Consider the following 16,606-nt stretch of genomic DNA (forward strand, 5'->3'; position numbering starts at 1 on the left):
CTTGCAGAGTTTCTGCTGGAAGATCAGCTCTTAACCTTATGGGGTTTCCCTTGTATGTTTTTTGTTGCTCTTCCCTTTCAGCTTTTAATATTTTTTCTTTGAATTTAATTTTTGATCATTTTATTAATATGTTTCTTGGCATGTTTCTCCTTGGATTTATCCTGTATGAGACTCTCTGTGCTTCCTGGTCTTGATTGACTCTTTCCTTTCCCATATTAGGGAAATTTTCAAGTATAATCTCTTCAAATATTTTCCCAGTCTCTTTCTTTTTCTCTTCTTCTTCTAGGACCCCTGTTATTCGAATGTTGGTGCATTTAACGTTGCCCCAGAGGTCTCTGATACTGTCCTCAATTCTTTTCATTCTTTTTTCTTTATTCTACTCTGGTGTAGTTATTTCCACTATTTTATCTTCCAGGTCACTTATCCGTTCTTCTGCCTCAGTTATTCTGCTATTGATTCCTTCTAGAGTATATTTATTTCATTTATTGTGTTGTTCATCATTGTTTGTTTGCTCTTTAGTTCTTGTAGGTCCTTGTTAAATGTTTCTTTTATTTTCTCCATTGCATTTCTGACATTTTGGATCATCTTCACTATCATTACTCTGAATTCTTTTTCAGGTAGACTGCCTGTTTCCTCTTCATTTATTTGGTCTGGTGAATTTTTACCTTTCTCCTTCATCTGCTTCATATTTCTCTGTTTCTCATTTTTTTAACGTATTGCATTTTGGGTCTCCTTTTCACAGGCTGCAGGTTCGTAGTTCCCATTATTTTTGGTGTCTGCCCCCAGTGGTGAGGTTGCTTCAGTGGCTTGTGTAGGCTTCCTGGTGGAGGGGACTGGTGTCTGTGTTCTGGTTGGTGGGGCTGTATCTTGTTCTTCTGGTGGTCAGGGCTGCATTCAGTGGTGTGTTTTGGGGTGCCTGTGAACTTAGTATGACTGTAGGCAGCCTCTCCACTACTGGGTGGGGTGTGTTCCTGTCTTGCTAGTTGTTTGGTATGGGGCGTCCAGCCCTGGAGCTTGCTGACCGTTGGGTGGAGCTGGATCTTAGTGTTGAGACGAAGATCTCTGGGAGAGCTCTCACCACTTGATATTATGTGGGCCCAGGAGGTTTCTGGTGGTCCAGTGTCCTGGACTCAGCCCTCCCACCTTGGAGACTCAGGTCCGACACCCAGTTGAGCACCAAGAGCCTGCCAGCTGCATGGCTGAGAAGAAAATGAAGACAGAAAACAAGAACAAAAACAAAAAAGCAAAAAGAAGAAAATGAACAGACAGAACCCTAGGACAAACGGTAAAAGCAAACCTATACAGACAGAATCACATAAGGAAGCATACACATATATACTTACAAAAAGAGAAAAAGGAAAAAAGTATATATACATATTAAAAAAAAGAAAGAGAGCAACCAAACCTATAAATAGATCTTCCAGTGATAAAAGCACTAAATACGAAACTAAGATAAACATAAAACCAGAAACAAATTAGATGTAGAAAGCAAACCCCAAGTCTGCAGTTGCTCCCAAAGTCCACAGTTGCTCCCAAAGTCCACCACCTCAGTTTTGGAAACGTCCGTTGTCTATTGAGGTATTCTTCAGATGCAGCATTTATCAAGTTGATTGTGGGGATTTAATCCACTGCTCCTCAGGCTGCTGGGAGAGATTTCCCTTTCTCTTTGTTTTCACAGCTCCTGGGGTTCAGCTTTGGTTTTGGCCCCACCTCTGTGTGTAGGCTGCTCTCAGGAGTCTGTTCCCTGCCCAGACAGGAGGGGGTTAAAGCAGCAGTTGATTAGGGCTCTCTTGCTGACTCAGGCCCGGGGGAGGCAGGGGGTACTGAGGTCATAATTGGAATGCGGGGCCAGCCTGAGGTGGCAGAGGCCGGCGTGACATTGCAATAGCCTGAGGTGTGCTGTGTGTTCTCCTGGGGAATTTGTCCCTGGATCTCGGGATCTTGGAAGTGATGTGATGCGCGGGGCTCCTGGGGGGGTTGTGGATAATGAGTTGCGCTCGCACACAGGATTCCTGGGGGCAACGGCAGTAGCATTAGCGGTTCATGCCCATCTCTGGGTTCCAGGCTGATAGCTGCAGCTCATGCCAGTCTCTGGAGCTCGCTTACGCGGTACTCTGCCTTCTGCAGGCACACTGGGAAGTAATCCCCTCTCCTCACGCACCCCGAAACAAAGGTCTCTTGCCTCTTAGGCAGGTCCAGACATTTTCCCGGACTCCCTCCTGGCTAGCTGTGGTGCACTAACCCCCTGCAGGCTGTGTTCACGCAGCCAACCCCAGTCCTCTCCCTGGGATCTGACCTCTGAAGCCCGAGCCTCAGCTCCCAGCCCTGCCCGCCCTGGTGGGTGAGCAGACAAGCCTCTCAGCCTCTTGAGTGCTGGTTGGCACCGATCCTCTGTGTGGGGATCTCTCCACTTTGCCCTCCGCACTCCTGTGGCTGCGCTCTCCTCTGTGGCTCCAAAGCTTCCGCCGCTACCCACACCCTGTCTCCATTAGTGAAGGGGCTTCGTAGTGTGTGGAATCTTTTCCTCCTTCACAGCTCCCTCCCAGAGGTGGGGGTCCCATCCTTACTCTTTTGTCTCTGTTTTTTCTTTTGCCCTACCCAGGTACGTGGGGAGTTTCTTGCCTTTTGCGAGGTCTGAGGTCTTCTGCCAGCGTTCAGTAGGTGTTCTGTAGGAGTTGTTCCACGTGTGGATGTGTTTTTGATGTATTTGTGGGGAGGAAGGTGATCTCCACCTCTTACTCCTCCTCCATCTTGAAGGTCTCACCTTGCTGTTTCTTGAACACACTAAACTCTTTCTAGTGTCAGGGAATTTCCAGTATTCACCATTCTCTATTTCTAACTCTTCCCCTTGCTATTCCAATGGAACAGCCATAAACTTCAGATCAAATATCACCTCCTTGGAGAGCCCTTCCCTCGTGGTTCTATCTAAGGTGGGTTCAACACATCTTCCTGCCATGTTCCATCTCATCCCTCTGTTTTATTAAATTCAAAGCATTTATTATTATATAAGATTATCTCATTTATTTATTCATTGAGCTGCATATTTTCTGTCTCTCTGGTATGTTAGCTCCATTAGGGGAGGGACCATATCTGCCTTATTCACCATTCTATATCCAGATCCTGCAAGAGTACCGGAAACACAGTGGGTGCTCAGTAAACATTTGCCTGATTGAAATTGTGACTAATGTTTGAAATTGTAAATATTTGAAAAATTAAAATTGATTGAAATTGTAAATAATATTCACTTATGTAGAAAATGTTATAAAAATTTCCCAAAACTAGTTTGAGAATTCAACGTCCTCCTCCCAAACGCACTTTAAAAAATTAACTCTGTTTTCGTGTTCTATTGTACACAGGTTGAAAAATGATGATCTAAAATTTTTTGAGGATTTAGTTTTACAATTTTGGGGGTTAATAATTTCCCATAAAATTGATAAGAACTTGAACAGTTTTGGCCAAAATGCTGCCACAGTGCATATCCAAGAATAAATGCCAGCAATTTATTTCCTTCTTTCCCACTTTTCCACCCCCCCACCCAATTAAGTGCTCAAAGTTTCTCCACAGAAAGTTAACAGAAATATAAAAAGAAAAACAGTAAGAGACAGCAATAAATAGCTTTTTCTGGGGGCGGTCTGGTAACAGACCCTATTAGGGACAAGGAGATAAAAAGGGTCATTCTACTTTCTTAAAATGTCAGTGAAATGAAACAGCATTGCAGAGCATTCCTACCTGCAGGCACGTAAGAGGAGACTGTAACTAACAGGAATAGGAAGCCAGCACACCAACAGTTTTAATTTCATCCTGTGAACAGAAGGTAGCTAGACAGATGCGTGGTCCAATGTGATAATTACCAGTGTCTGCTTGGAATATAAACTTTCTTGTATTCTGCTTCATTTTCTTTCTCAGTGAATGGGTTTAAAGAGCCGTTTTTCCAGATTTTAGTTAGGCTTTCTGCCTTTCTGCCAAGGACACTCATTAAATATTTAATGAAATTCTGGAAGTTGACTTTTAATTATGATATGCAAGCAGGCTGTGTAATCATAGGTCAGAGAAACACCATATTAATCAAATGAGTGGGGTCTCTAACTGAATGCAATTACAAAAGTAATGGTAATCTGATTGTTTTAAAAGGAGGGGTTCAGATTCTAGAAATTTTATGCCAGTGCTGTTGACATCGATCCTTAGTGGAAATCTCTAGTGGATTCATAAAGAAATCAATTGCAAATGCTAAGAAAAGGCAGTAGTGATCATGAGGGCTCTCAGTATGGCTTCACTGAGGGTTAAGTTATGCCTGGTTAATTCCATTTCATTTGTTCAACACCAAGAAGAGGAATATCACAGTGATGGTATGTGGGCTCTAGCACTAGGCTTCAGGTTTAAAATCATAGCTCTACCACTTATTAGCTGTGGGTTCTCAGGCATTCGACATTATCTCTTAGTTTCCGTTTTCTGATCTATAAAATCAAAATAGAAGTAGCACTTATTTCACAGGATTGTTGTGAGGGTAAGACATGTTTCTACATGTAAAATTTTTGGAACAGTATCGAAGGACGTTAGAGCAGTATGTAGTAATTGATCAATAAGCATTAGCTACTATTATTTGAACGCCTGGAATGTGAGCTCTGTGGAAATCGTGTTAGGGGATTCCATACATAGTTGAATAATTCTAATGCAAACATGCTAATGAATTGATGTGAATCAGAAAGGAAATTTCTCATCGTGTTCTGCTCATCATTTTTATCAACGAAACGACTGAATTTATTGACAGCATGCCTATTAGCTCTATAGATATTAAAGTTTTTATCGTCTAGAAGGATGGGGTGAAAATGATAATAGCTCATTTAATATGTATAAATTTCAAGTCCTAACTCTTGGGTTTACAATCATCTGTACAAATTCAGGGTGGGGAAGATGTGGTCCAACAGGAGTTTTAATGTGTAAATCCTGGAGGATTATTTGACGCTATGCTCAGTATGAATCAACACTGATCAGCCATGCTAATGGAACCTCAGTCTACATTGATAAATATGTATTATACACAATAAGAGAGGTACATTGGCCCAGTCAGTCCTTTGGTAACATTTAGTTCTGATGTTATATTTTAAGAAGCATTTTGACCACTGGACAACATTTTTTGAGGGTAGGAACTGTGTTTCAGTCATTGTTATATCTCCAGTACGTAGCATAGTACTTAGAGTGTAGTAGGTGTTCAAGAAATGTTTGAGGAATAAAAATAAATAATGAAATATAGTGCATCCATAAAATATGCCCAAGAGGGTGAAGAGGCCATAAAGCTATGTGATATAAGGAATGGTTGAAAACACTGAAGCTCTCAAGCCTGGGGGTACATGGTAAGCTATCTTCAGATATTGTTATGTAGAATAGGTATTAGACTTATTCTGTGCAGTCTGAAGTCAGTTTTAGAACAGGTGCCAATAAATCTGATAACATTTACATGGCATTTTATAGTTTATTGAGCACTTTATCATACATTATCTCATATGATTTTTATTTTTTGCACCAACCATATGAGGTAGTTACTGCAGGAATTTTACCCCCATATATAATAATAGAAAGTAGTAATAGTTAATACTTACTTTGTACTTACTATATGCCAACCTCTTTGCACATATAAACTCATTTACATTTCACCATTTGAGTTGGTTATTTTTATTATCAGGCACACCTTACAGATGTCTAATCTGAGGCCTAGAGGGGTTAAGTAACATGTCCATCATCAGATATCTAGCAACTCGTTGAGCCAATTTTTGATTCCCCTCCATCTGGGCTCCAGTCCATACTCTTAACTGTTACACTGCACTGAATGTCACATTAGCACTTTCTACAGAAAAGGAATCTGAGCTGAAGGTAGATCCAGTGATTTGCTTAGGATCACCCAGCGAAAAAGTGGCAGTCGGGATCTAAATTCTGACTTAAGGTCTAGTGCTCTTTCCACTACCCAAAGATGATCCTCACGTTGAATGAAATTTAGACTTTTATAGAGCCATTCAACAACGTGAGCACGTGTAGAGGCTGGAGGCCTACCTGTGAGACAAGCTGCGGAGGGGATGCCTACATGCAGTGTAAAAGGCACTTCAGTGGCCTTTAAGGTTTATTCCAACTCAAGATTTTATCAGTCTATGAGTACAATGTATCAGGAAGAGCAGAGGGAGTCAGCCAAGGAGAACAAGATGATGAGGGAAGGTCACCACCACAAGAAAGTGATTCTCGTAGTGTGGTACTCAGAATATCTGTGTCAGAATAATCGAAGGCATTTGTCCCTTTGCAGATTTCCAGGCTTCTCCTCAGATTTACTGAATCTATTTCTGGGGTAGGACAAAAATACCAAGTGACTCTTGTTGAGACAGATTTTGAGAACCACTCATTTAGAGTTGACCAGGGCCAGATTAGCAAGTCTTCAAAGTCCTGGTAAGGATAAAAAACAAACAAATGTGTTTAAGGAAAGGAGTAATATGAAAAGATTTTCTAATTAGGAAGTTTGCTCTGGCTATAATGAGAAAGATGGGCAAGAGAAAAGTGAAAATGGAGGTGGGAGGAACAGAGAGGTGTCTATTTTAGTAATCTAGGCAAGATGTATTTCCAATTCCAGAATAGTAGTTATAGATGGGTTTTGATAGTCTCAGATTGGTAATATAGCCCCAGACTCTAAAATCCTTTGTTCCTGCCCTCTCAGTGATCCCTCATTCTTGCAGGGTTCTATATCAAGGAAGCTATGTGCAAAGAACAATAACCAGATGGGAATCTAATTACTACTTCATTGATAGCTGGCTAGTACTCAGTAATCCTTGCAAAAAAACTGAATGGGATGATGGGGTTTAAGCTGGGGGCTTAATGGAGTCTCTTACTCACCCCCACTCCCTCATCCTAATCTTCGGACCTGTGTACTTAGATATGCCTGCTTGGGACAGGTGGTAAGTGGAGAGTGAGTAGGGATGAGAGAGAGAAGCCAGATCTCAAGAAAGGCTCTGAATCCATTGACCCAACCAGCTACATGGAGTGGTACAGAAAGAAGACAAAAAGAATGCCAAGTTTGTTCCTGAGGCAGGAATGTAAGAAAGAGGAGGATATGGAAGAAGAGAGTGATTAAATCTTCACCAACAGTTTAGATCCTTCCTAGAAGTGCAAGTGAAAGAGTGCCACGAATGGGTTCTGGAAAAATAACTATATCCACTGTTCAAATGTAACATGACCTATGTTTCAAGCTTTGGCCAATAAGCATATTAAGTCCTCTTCCCTTGTGAAGGTGCTATTAAGGCGATAGACAGAGGGAAAAGTTTGGAGAGAAAGGTGGAATTTCCCTCTGCAGTGCTCAAAACAAGGAAGCTTGTGTTATATAGTGATAGTATATTCTCTAGCTCCTGGCCATGGTTCTAGCAGAAGGGATCAGGAAGAAAGCAGAGTGATAATTTGGAGGCTGTGGATGGATGCTTTTGAGCCAGTATCTCACTGGAGAAAAAAAGAAGTCTGTCCATTGAGTTCCTCAGGAAGCATTTCAAATCTTTATGCTGGGGAACAAGAATAAGCTAGTAGCTATGTTGTATGACCTATTCAACCAGAGTTCTGCAGTCCTTCTTCTAACCAAATTCAACTGCTGTGAAGAAATCAGGATGCAGGTCTGAGTCCCTCAGTGACATTACAAAAAATGTCCCTCTCTGTTCCCTTTCCTCTTTACCATTTGTTGATTAAAACATTTGTTCATGTTCCTTTTGTGAACTTGGCTGCAGTGGTTTGGAGCTGCATCCCAGTCCAAACCACAATCCAAATTCCACCCACAAGTTTTCTTTCTTGAGAGAATATTCTTCACAGGCACGAGCCTGGGAATCAATGCAGCCTAATCAGCTTGTCATCCCTTAGTGCCACACATTCTTGTCTTTGACAAGCATTCATTCTGAGGGGCATCCTGTAAAGCTCATGATGCCATCTTCATTGAGCTCATGCTTATAAGAAGAAAATAAGGGGCTATAGAAAACTTATTTTTACATTGAATTTAAGTAGTTTTGCCACACTTTAAATGTCAGACGGAACTGTTCCGCAAAATCTGCCAAGTCTATGCAGGCGGCTGTTTTCAATAGGACTGTTCATGCCCTATTGTACTAATCTTTTTTTAAACACACACCTTGCTGGAAAAGGCCAAGAACACCCACACAGGAAGTGGGCACTGTTACTTTTTTCTTGCTCCAACTGGATGAATAGGCTCTCATTCCATTTGGTGTGTTGCACTGTGAAGCGTCTCCCAATCGTTTTCTTTCCGTGATGGACATTGAGCCTTCCCGGGACACAGCAGGCAACAGTCCCTGTACTCTCCCACATGGCCATCTACTCCTCCAGCCATCTGCCCATCTATCTGCCTCCTCTTGATCACCCTCCCCTCTTCTCTCACATAGATTGGCTCTTCAATTCAAGAATGATCAAGAATTACAGCAGTGGATGAGTGTGGGAACGGTCTGGTGTACTAGAACTCCATTTTTTTCCAATTATGAATGCTAAAGATCTTCCTATTATGTACACTTTTTCACCTTAGCGAAGCACAGTCTGGTTACCAACAGCGAAGTGACCTTCAATAATTTATAAAAAGTCCTTAGGATAGCATATGTCTTTTAGTAAGGCAATATGTTGAGTCGTTTAGAACTTTTCAGAATCCAGAGTCAAATGATCTAGATCCTGCCTCCTCCACTTACAAGCTATGTAATCCCCCAAAAGTTCCATAACTTCTGTGAGACTCAGTTTCCTCATCTGTAAAATGGAGCTAATAATACCTATTTCACAGTGCTTTTGCGAGAATGAAATGACATATCTGTCAAGTGCCTGTATATTGTTTTTAGTTACTATAAGTGTTCAATGAAACGTTAGTTGCAAGCGACATTATTTATTATTTAATTTTATTATCTTTCAAGCCCTATGTCGTCACCTGCCAGTCAGTACTTACTGACTCTGCATCTGCAGTCTAAGATAAGCAACAAATATTTTGGGCATTCTACGTCTGTATAAAAGATTATCTGGGAGGATAGAGAGAAGGTTGACATAATCCTAACCCTAAGTGAGCTATCAGTGTACTTGGCTAGATAAGGTATTTGCACCTATGATAAAACTAATAATATTAAAGTACCAGACATGTGATATAGATGCAGTAAGATATTAGAGCTCACAGAAAGTGGATATCCCTGTGGACCTGGCTGGTGGTTGAGCTATGAGTTATGACTTTAAAAATGAAAAAGGATAATAATGATGATGATATATCCTATTTGTTGGAGCCCTAATATGGGCTAGGTGCCTTTCATGTATTATCTCATTTAACCCACATAATATTCCTACAAGGTAGGCAACATTATCATCCTCACTTTTCAGGCCAGGGAACTGAGGTTTAGAGAAACTAAGAAACTTGGCCTAAAGGCATATGACTCTTAAATGGCAAAGCTAGGATCTGAACCCTTGGCTTCTCACACTCCAGAACTCATTCTCCTTTCAATATACCTAGACTTCCTCCTGTCATTAAAGAGAAGCAGTTTGAGACAATCAGGCAGGGGAGATGACGCAAGCAAAGGCACATGAGAACTGATGTTCAGGGGCCAATGAAGGGGACATCTGGCTGGTATGGAGGATTTATGTGTAGGAAGAAACAGAGAAGACCTGGAAAGTTAAACTGGAGCCTGACTGTGAAGGGCCATGTAGGTCAGATTAAGGAGATCAGTCTCTGAATTCCAGGCACCAAGGAAAGGAAATGGGAATCAGTTTGCATGGTGTTAAGACATCCCCTGTGAGTGATCTCTGACTAAATTTTTAATCTGGGCTTTGGTTTTGTTTCTTCCCTTTTCTTACAAAGGGAGTGATATTAATAATGCCTTTTGTTTAAAGTTTTCAGGTAGATTTTATTTATTTAGGGGTCCTCTGGGAAAGTGTGTACATGTGGGAAGCAAGAGAGGTTGAGACAGTTCAGTATGCCTTGACCTACCCAGGGTATTTTTGTAACGCACCAAGCGTCCTTATACCCAGCCTGGGAGTCGGTGGTCTATGTCTCTCACTCTGTGTTGGTGAGATGAAAATATCACCATGGAAAAGATTTTGATTTCTTTTGATTAGCCAAGAACCACAAGATCTTCTCTAGCATAGTGTTTAAAAAATGGGGAAAATGCCACATACGTAACATAAGCAGTTCCTAACCTGCAAATGAGTTGACTTCCACGAATTCATGTATCAAGAAATTTTTCATAATTTGGAATACACTGCACCTTGGAAACAATGCCAATAAAAATGGTACTTGATTTTTCTCTACAGTGGAGATGATGGAATACTTATGATTCTTTTGGGTAATTTTATGTTCCATAGGAATTAGATAGCTGGCAGTAATTATACTTTCAAAGGTCTAAAAGGGGAACCAGTCAGAAGATGTCAGTCTGGAAAATTGGTAAAGTTGTACACATTTCCATGCAGTATACTATTGTCCATTTATTTTTTTCAAAGAAAATTAAGACTTTCAGAGAAACTCTTGGTTTTCTAAGGATACGTCCAAATATTTAGAGGTATGTAGCTTAAAAGCAGCTTCATCATCACATTGGTGATGAGATGCCTTTTTACAGAATTTCTTTCTAGCTTATAAACATTCTATGAGGATGTTTGCAAAAGTGGAGCAGGAGGGCACCTGTAGTATAACTTGAAGGGTACCACTAGTATTTCATTATATAATGATAATAATTCCACTCTTCTGTCGGAGTGCCAGAAATTCTACCGCTATTAACTTTGTGCTCTGGCATTTTTTTCAGTAACTAAAGTGGGAATCCTTCTGTATAGGGTTATTCATCAAGGTATTCCCAGTGATCAACAACTCAGCGTGAGTTAGTTTATCAGGTAGAGCGTGCTGAGGGCACTGGCCAGGAAACAGGTAAATTTGATGGTAGATACAGGGAATTGGAAATAGTATTTTCAAGTTTGATATAAAGCCTAGACAGAACAGGCTTGGGTGAGGTTTTAACAAGGAGTGTCTGCCTAAAGGCATCAGTTTCCTGATAGAGGCAGATAATTTGCTCAAGGTGAAAGAGGATAAGTTTTACAATATGGAATAAGTGGCAGCAAGATAGAGGATGGCTAGGAGGGACCAGAACTTGTAGTTTGGTTAGATAAAGTGGAATCAGCAAAAAGTTTCAGCTTGGAGCAACAAACTAAGGAATATCAGGTTGACTTTGCTGATAGGCAAGCTTAGTTAACCAAAGGCAGCAGTGTCAGACAGCTAAGCAGCTCAGAGGTCAATAATTGTTAGGCTAGCTAAGACAAGAAGGAAGAGTTAAGGAGATGCATGTAGGCCCAGAGTCCAAATTGGAAATATCGGAAGCAATAAGCTAGAAACACTGAAGTGAGCGCTTATCTTAGGGGAGAACCCACATCACTTTGTTCTTTTTGCCAGTGAGTGTAACCTTGTTTCCACAAGTATTAATTGCATGTAATAAAAACTTAGAGACTTGTGGGTGCCCCTGCTTCTATGTGAGGCAGGGAAAAAGTGTCATCAGCCTTGTCTATTCCAAATTCCACACATAACCTGCTGCTATCTGCCTATATTCACACCTTAGAGGAACTAACTTGGGTCTCCGGCAAAAAAATCCCCTTATGCCAGGCAAGATTCATTAGGGAAGTTTCCCCGAAGCTGAGTCAAGAGGTGTCTTTTGAAGGATGAAACAGAAAAGATGACAAGTTAAGGAAGGAACAGTCTAGTTTTATAGAACTTTTTAAAGGCATGTCTGGCAAAAACTAGAAGTAAGGGCACGAATGAAACTAATGAAGATCATAGAAGTGCAAGTAAAATCTTAATGTAGCTTGTATTATTAGATTTGGTGTCTGATTTTCAGTACAAGGATTTCTTCTGAATTCAGTGGTGCAGGATACTCTAGTACCTGAAGGCAACAAGCCAGACTAATGATCTATTGGGAGAGCTGATGTGGAGTTTCCTGCATTTGGATGATGTTAAAGACTGTGCTAGACAGCTTCTAAGATGACCCCCAAAGATCCCCAACTCTTGGTATTCATGTCCTGTGTAATCCTCTCCCCCTCAGTAGGAACTGAAATTATTGCCTCTCTTCTAACAAATAGAACATGCCAGGGGTAAAGGGATGTCACTTCCTAGACTGGGTTATAAAAAGATGGTAACTTCTGTCTTGGGAGTGTCCTCTCTCTATCTCTCTGTTTACTCACTCTGAGGGAAGCCAGCTGCCATGTTGTGAGTTGCCCTGTGGGAGAGGCCCAGGATGGAACTGAGGTAGACATCCAGTGATGACTTGAGCCATCTGACCAATAGCTTGTGAGAAACTGAATCTTGCCAACAACAACATGAGTGAGCTCAGAAGTAGATCCTCCCTCAGTTGAGCCTTCAGATGAGGTTGCAATCCTAGCTGACAGTTTGACTGTGACCTCATAAAAGACCTTGAACCAGAGGCACCTAGCTAAGCTATGTACAAATTCCTGACCTACAGAAACTGTGAGATAATAAATATTTATTATTTTAAGCTCCTGAATTTTGGGGTAATTTTTTTTTTTTTTGGCAGCATTGATTCTTCGTTGCCATGCATGGGCTTTCTCTAGTTGAGAGCAGGGGCTACTCTTCGTTGCAGTGCACGGGCTTCTCATTGTGCTGGCTTCTCTTGTGGAGCACAGGCTCTAGGCACGCGGGCTTCAGTAGTTGTGGCGTGCGGATTCAGTAGTTGTGGCTCGCGGGCTCTAGAGCGCAGACTCACTAGTTGTGGCACATGGGCTTAGTTGCTCCACGGCATGTGAGACCTTCCTGGACCAGGGCTCGAACCCGTGTCCCCTGCATTGGCAGGCAGATTCTTAACCACTGTGCCACCAGGGAAGCCCCTCTTCCAGTTTCATTGACGTACAGCACTGTATAAGTTTAAGGTGTACAGCATAATGATTTGATTTACATACATTATGAAATTATTACCAGAATGAGTTTAGTGAACATCCGTTGCACCTGCACACCTTTGGACCAGTCCGCCACCTCAGGCTGAGCAGCAGTGAACTCAGGAGCTGGAGCGGTCCATTCACCCTGAAATTCCTCCGTGGTCACAGCCTTCTCAGCTGCCGCCTGCTCTTCCTTTTCAATCTCTTCAGGATCTCTGTAGAAGCAGAGATCAGGCATGACCTCCCATGGGTGTTCACGGGAGATGGTGCCACGCATGCGCAGAACCTCCCGGGCAAGCATCCACCACATCAGACCCACTGAGTGAGCTCCCTTGTTGTTGCACGGGATGGCAATGTCCACATACCACAGAGGAGAGTCTGTGTTACACAGAGCAATGGTAGGCAGGTTAACATAAGAGGCCTCTGGGAGAGGCTGGTGGTCAGCCCTGGGATCAGTAACCACCAGAAGGCTTCCTGGATCTGGTCAGTCAGTGAAGGTTCCAGGAGTGAAGCGGCCAGCAGTAGGAGTGGCTCCAGTGGCAGCAGCAAACTTCAGCCCAGCTCGCTGGCCAGTATTCCTGGAGGATACGACACTGACATCAGCTGGGTTTTCAATGGCAACAGTGGCATGAGCTGCCAACAGAAGCTTCTCCCAGGTCCTCTTCAGATTTATGATGTAGATGCCATCACTTTTCCTTTTGTAGATGTACTGACCCATTTGGGAGCCAAGGTTGGTGCCACCTAAGTGGGTTCCTGCTGCAAGGAATTTGAGGACATCCTCCTCCTTCATTTGCAGGACATCAAGGGCTCCGGGCATTGTTAATGTTTCCCTTTAAGTTACGACGGGAATGCAGAACAAAGCCGGACGGACCCTTATCTGTGCGTGAGCAGTTAGTTCCAGTTTGGAGCCCAGTCAGAACTCCCAGCGTGCCTGCTCAGGTGCTCAGCTCAGCTTGGGCCCCCAACAGCCAGGGCTGAAGGTTCTGTGATTGGTTGTATATAGCTCACATTTGGTGAGCCTATACTCTGGCCTAATGTTTTCCTCATATTACCTTTCTAATTCTCAAAGCAATCCTGTAGCAATTATTTTCATTTTACAGATGAAGGAACTAAGTTTCGGAAAAGTTACCTGATGTTCTCAAGGTCAGAGATCAGAGATTTGAACCTAAGTGTTCTGACTTCGAAGCTGATTCTGTGGAGTCAGAAGACTTGGCCTTTCTATTTCTTAATGCCTCTTTATAAGAGCCATTGACCTCATAAATCGTGCCTAACTAGGACAGGGTCCAGTAATGGTAGCTACTTAATCCAGAGTATAAATGACAGATCCAGTACCTTTAGGGACTGTTCTAGAAATTTAATTGATTCTGGAAGTGGGTCAGGAGCCAAGGACCCTAAGCAAGTAGAGACATGGCCCTATAAAAATAATTAACTGACTTAGTGGGTTAACAATGGCTCCTTCGAATTTAAGGCTGGGAAGTCACTGGTTCTACTCACACTAGTTCAGAAGTCAGGCCAGAGCAATGATACGGAATCCCAACCCTGCCTTCCACTAGCTGTGTGACTGTGGACAAGTTACATAACGTCTCTGATCTTCATATTTACCATCTATAAAATGATGGTAATATTAACTACCTTACACTGTTGTTGTCAGGATTACGTAAGATAAACAGTGCATACAAAATGCCCATCACAATGCTTGGCATTAAGGAATGACTTGGTAAATGATAGCAATAATAATAACAAGTATATAATAATAATAAGCTATTAATATTCGAATATAATAAGTACACAGACCCTTGAAGTACTATGAGATTTCTCAGGATCAAGCAATGAGAAAAAAATGGGTTTAGACATTTTAGAGGAAGCAGGGGATGGGATATTTGGTTTGGAGCCAGTCTGCTTGCATCCGATCCCTTATGCTTAGTAGCCACTGTGACCTTGAGCAACTTGCTTAACTGCTTTGAATCTCATTATTCATCTGTCACAATGGTCTATCAGTCAGTGTTCTCCAGGGAAACAGAACCAGTAGGATATATATATATTTCAAGGAATCGGTTCACTTAACTGTGGGGGCTGGCACGTCGGAAATCTGTAGAACAGGCTGGAGACTCAGGCAGGAGATGATGCTGCAGTCTTGAGGCAGAATGTTTTCTTCTCTGGAAAAAGTCAGTTTTGCTTTTAAGGCCTTCCAACTGATTGGATGAGGCACAAACCTCCTTTACCTAACCTGATTGTTGGCCACATCTACAAAATACCTTTACAGTAACACCTGGATTAGCGTTTGACTGAAGAACTGGATACTGTAGTCTAGTCAGGTTGACACGTAAAACTAACCATCACAAGTGAGTAATGAGAGAATCTGTCTCCTAGTTTTGTTGAAAGGTTTCAGTGAAATAATCCATGTAGAGAATTCTGCACAGTGCTTTGCTGCATAACAAGCATTCAGAACAGTATTACAATAGTACAGCTTCCTTACTCAGGGCTGCTGAAGGGAAGGACACTCAGCTGTGCTGTGGGAGTGAGGGTGGCATCTTGAATTTCCGGGGCTCTACCTGAGGTCCCATAGGTTGGTGTCTCTGGTTATGAGGGCAAGTTCGCTTCTAGTTTCCTGGCTAAAAAGCACCACTGCAGCGTTTTCATCAGTCTCCGGGCACAGAACAGGTACCAATCTTGAAGTGTCTAGAACTGGCCTGAGGCGGCACTGGCCTCAGCTAATCCAGCCTCAGCTAATGACACAGTTAACTGGCTGGGCTGGGAGAGAGCAGCAGAAGTGGATGGGTTCTGTAAACCTAAGCAGCAGTAAGGTCGGCAAAGGCAGACTTGGGGATTCTGGTGTGCTAATCAGCAGAGGCAGCGACCTTTGACAAGCTTCCTGAAGCTATCTCCCTGGTCTGAGCCACCGTCCCCTCTCACCTGGACTAGAGGGATAATCTCCTTACTGGCCTCCTGGCTTCTCCCCAGTGCCCCGTTCAATCTGTTATTCACGGAACAGCCAGAGTGGTGCTGTTAAAATATGTCACCTCCTATCACTTCTCTGCTCAAAACCCCATGACTTCCCATCTCACTTTTAGCAAAATCCAAAATCTTCACAATGGGCTATGATTGGGTCTCTAGTTCCTTATCTCATCCCTTTGCTATTCCCCTCTTAGTTCACACCATTTCAGCCACAGCAGCCACCTTGCTGTTCCTCAAATACATTAAGCACACACACATATACAGAGGGTCCAGTTATTGGAGCAAGAAATAAGACAGACCTTGATCATAAAGAACAAAACCAAAAAAGCAGTTTTATGTCAGAGGAGGATCTGCAGCAAGGGATACTGATTATGAGTTTCTTAAATTCTCCCTGGCTAGGGTTCTGATTGATTCCAGAGGTTGGAACAGCGTTGAGGCTGAAGCATGGGACTAAATGATCCCTGCAGAGAGGATTGGAAGTCTTTGTGGACAAGGAGTTGGGTTAGTGGTTATGTTGGTTAATTCACATCTTACACGGTTAGTCTGAGAATACAGGCATCTTCCACAGGGTGTCCATTTCCTATTTCAGATTGTGCCCTTTAATCTGGGTCCTTAGAATGCAGAGAAGGTCTGGAGTATGAGAAGGTCTGTACCTGAGAAAAGTTTATTTTCAGGGTCATTCTATCCCCCTCCCACCCACCCAGGTCCCATTAGCCTTTCGGATGTGCATTAGAACTGGCATACC

At 42.4% G+C, this 16,606-nt stretch overlaps 1 protein-coding gene across 1 annotated transcript; it reads right to left on the minus strand.

The window, feature by feature from the left end:
- Positions 1 to 12,931: 12,931 nt before the first annotated feature.
- Positions 12,932 to 13,784, minus strand: LOC113612452 (40S ribosomal protein SA-like). Its single transcript, XM_027092336.1, is given in 1 exon segment — positions 12,932 to 13,784. A coding segment is annotated over 1 exon segment (792 nt). The 5' UTR covers positions 13,724 to 13,784.
- Between the last annotated feature and the right edge of the window lie 2,822 nt (positions 13,785 to 16,606).

The sequence above is a fragment of the Aethalodelphis obliquidens genome, unplaced genomic scaffold (assembly GCF_003676395.1).
Source record: "Aethalodelphis obliquidens isolate GAN/ISIS:26980383/991018 unplaced genomic scaffold, ASM367639v1 scaffold77, whole genome shotgun sequence".
Taxonomy (NCBI): Eukaryota; Metazoa; Chordata; class Mammalia; order Artiodactyla; family Delphinidae; genus Aethalodelphis; species Aethalodelphis obliquidens.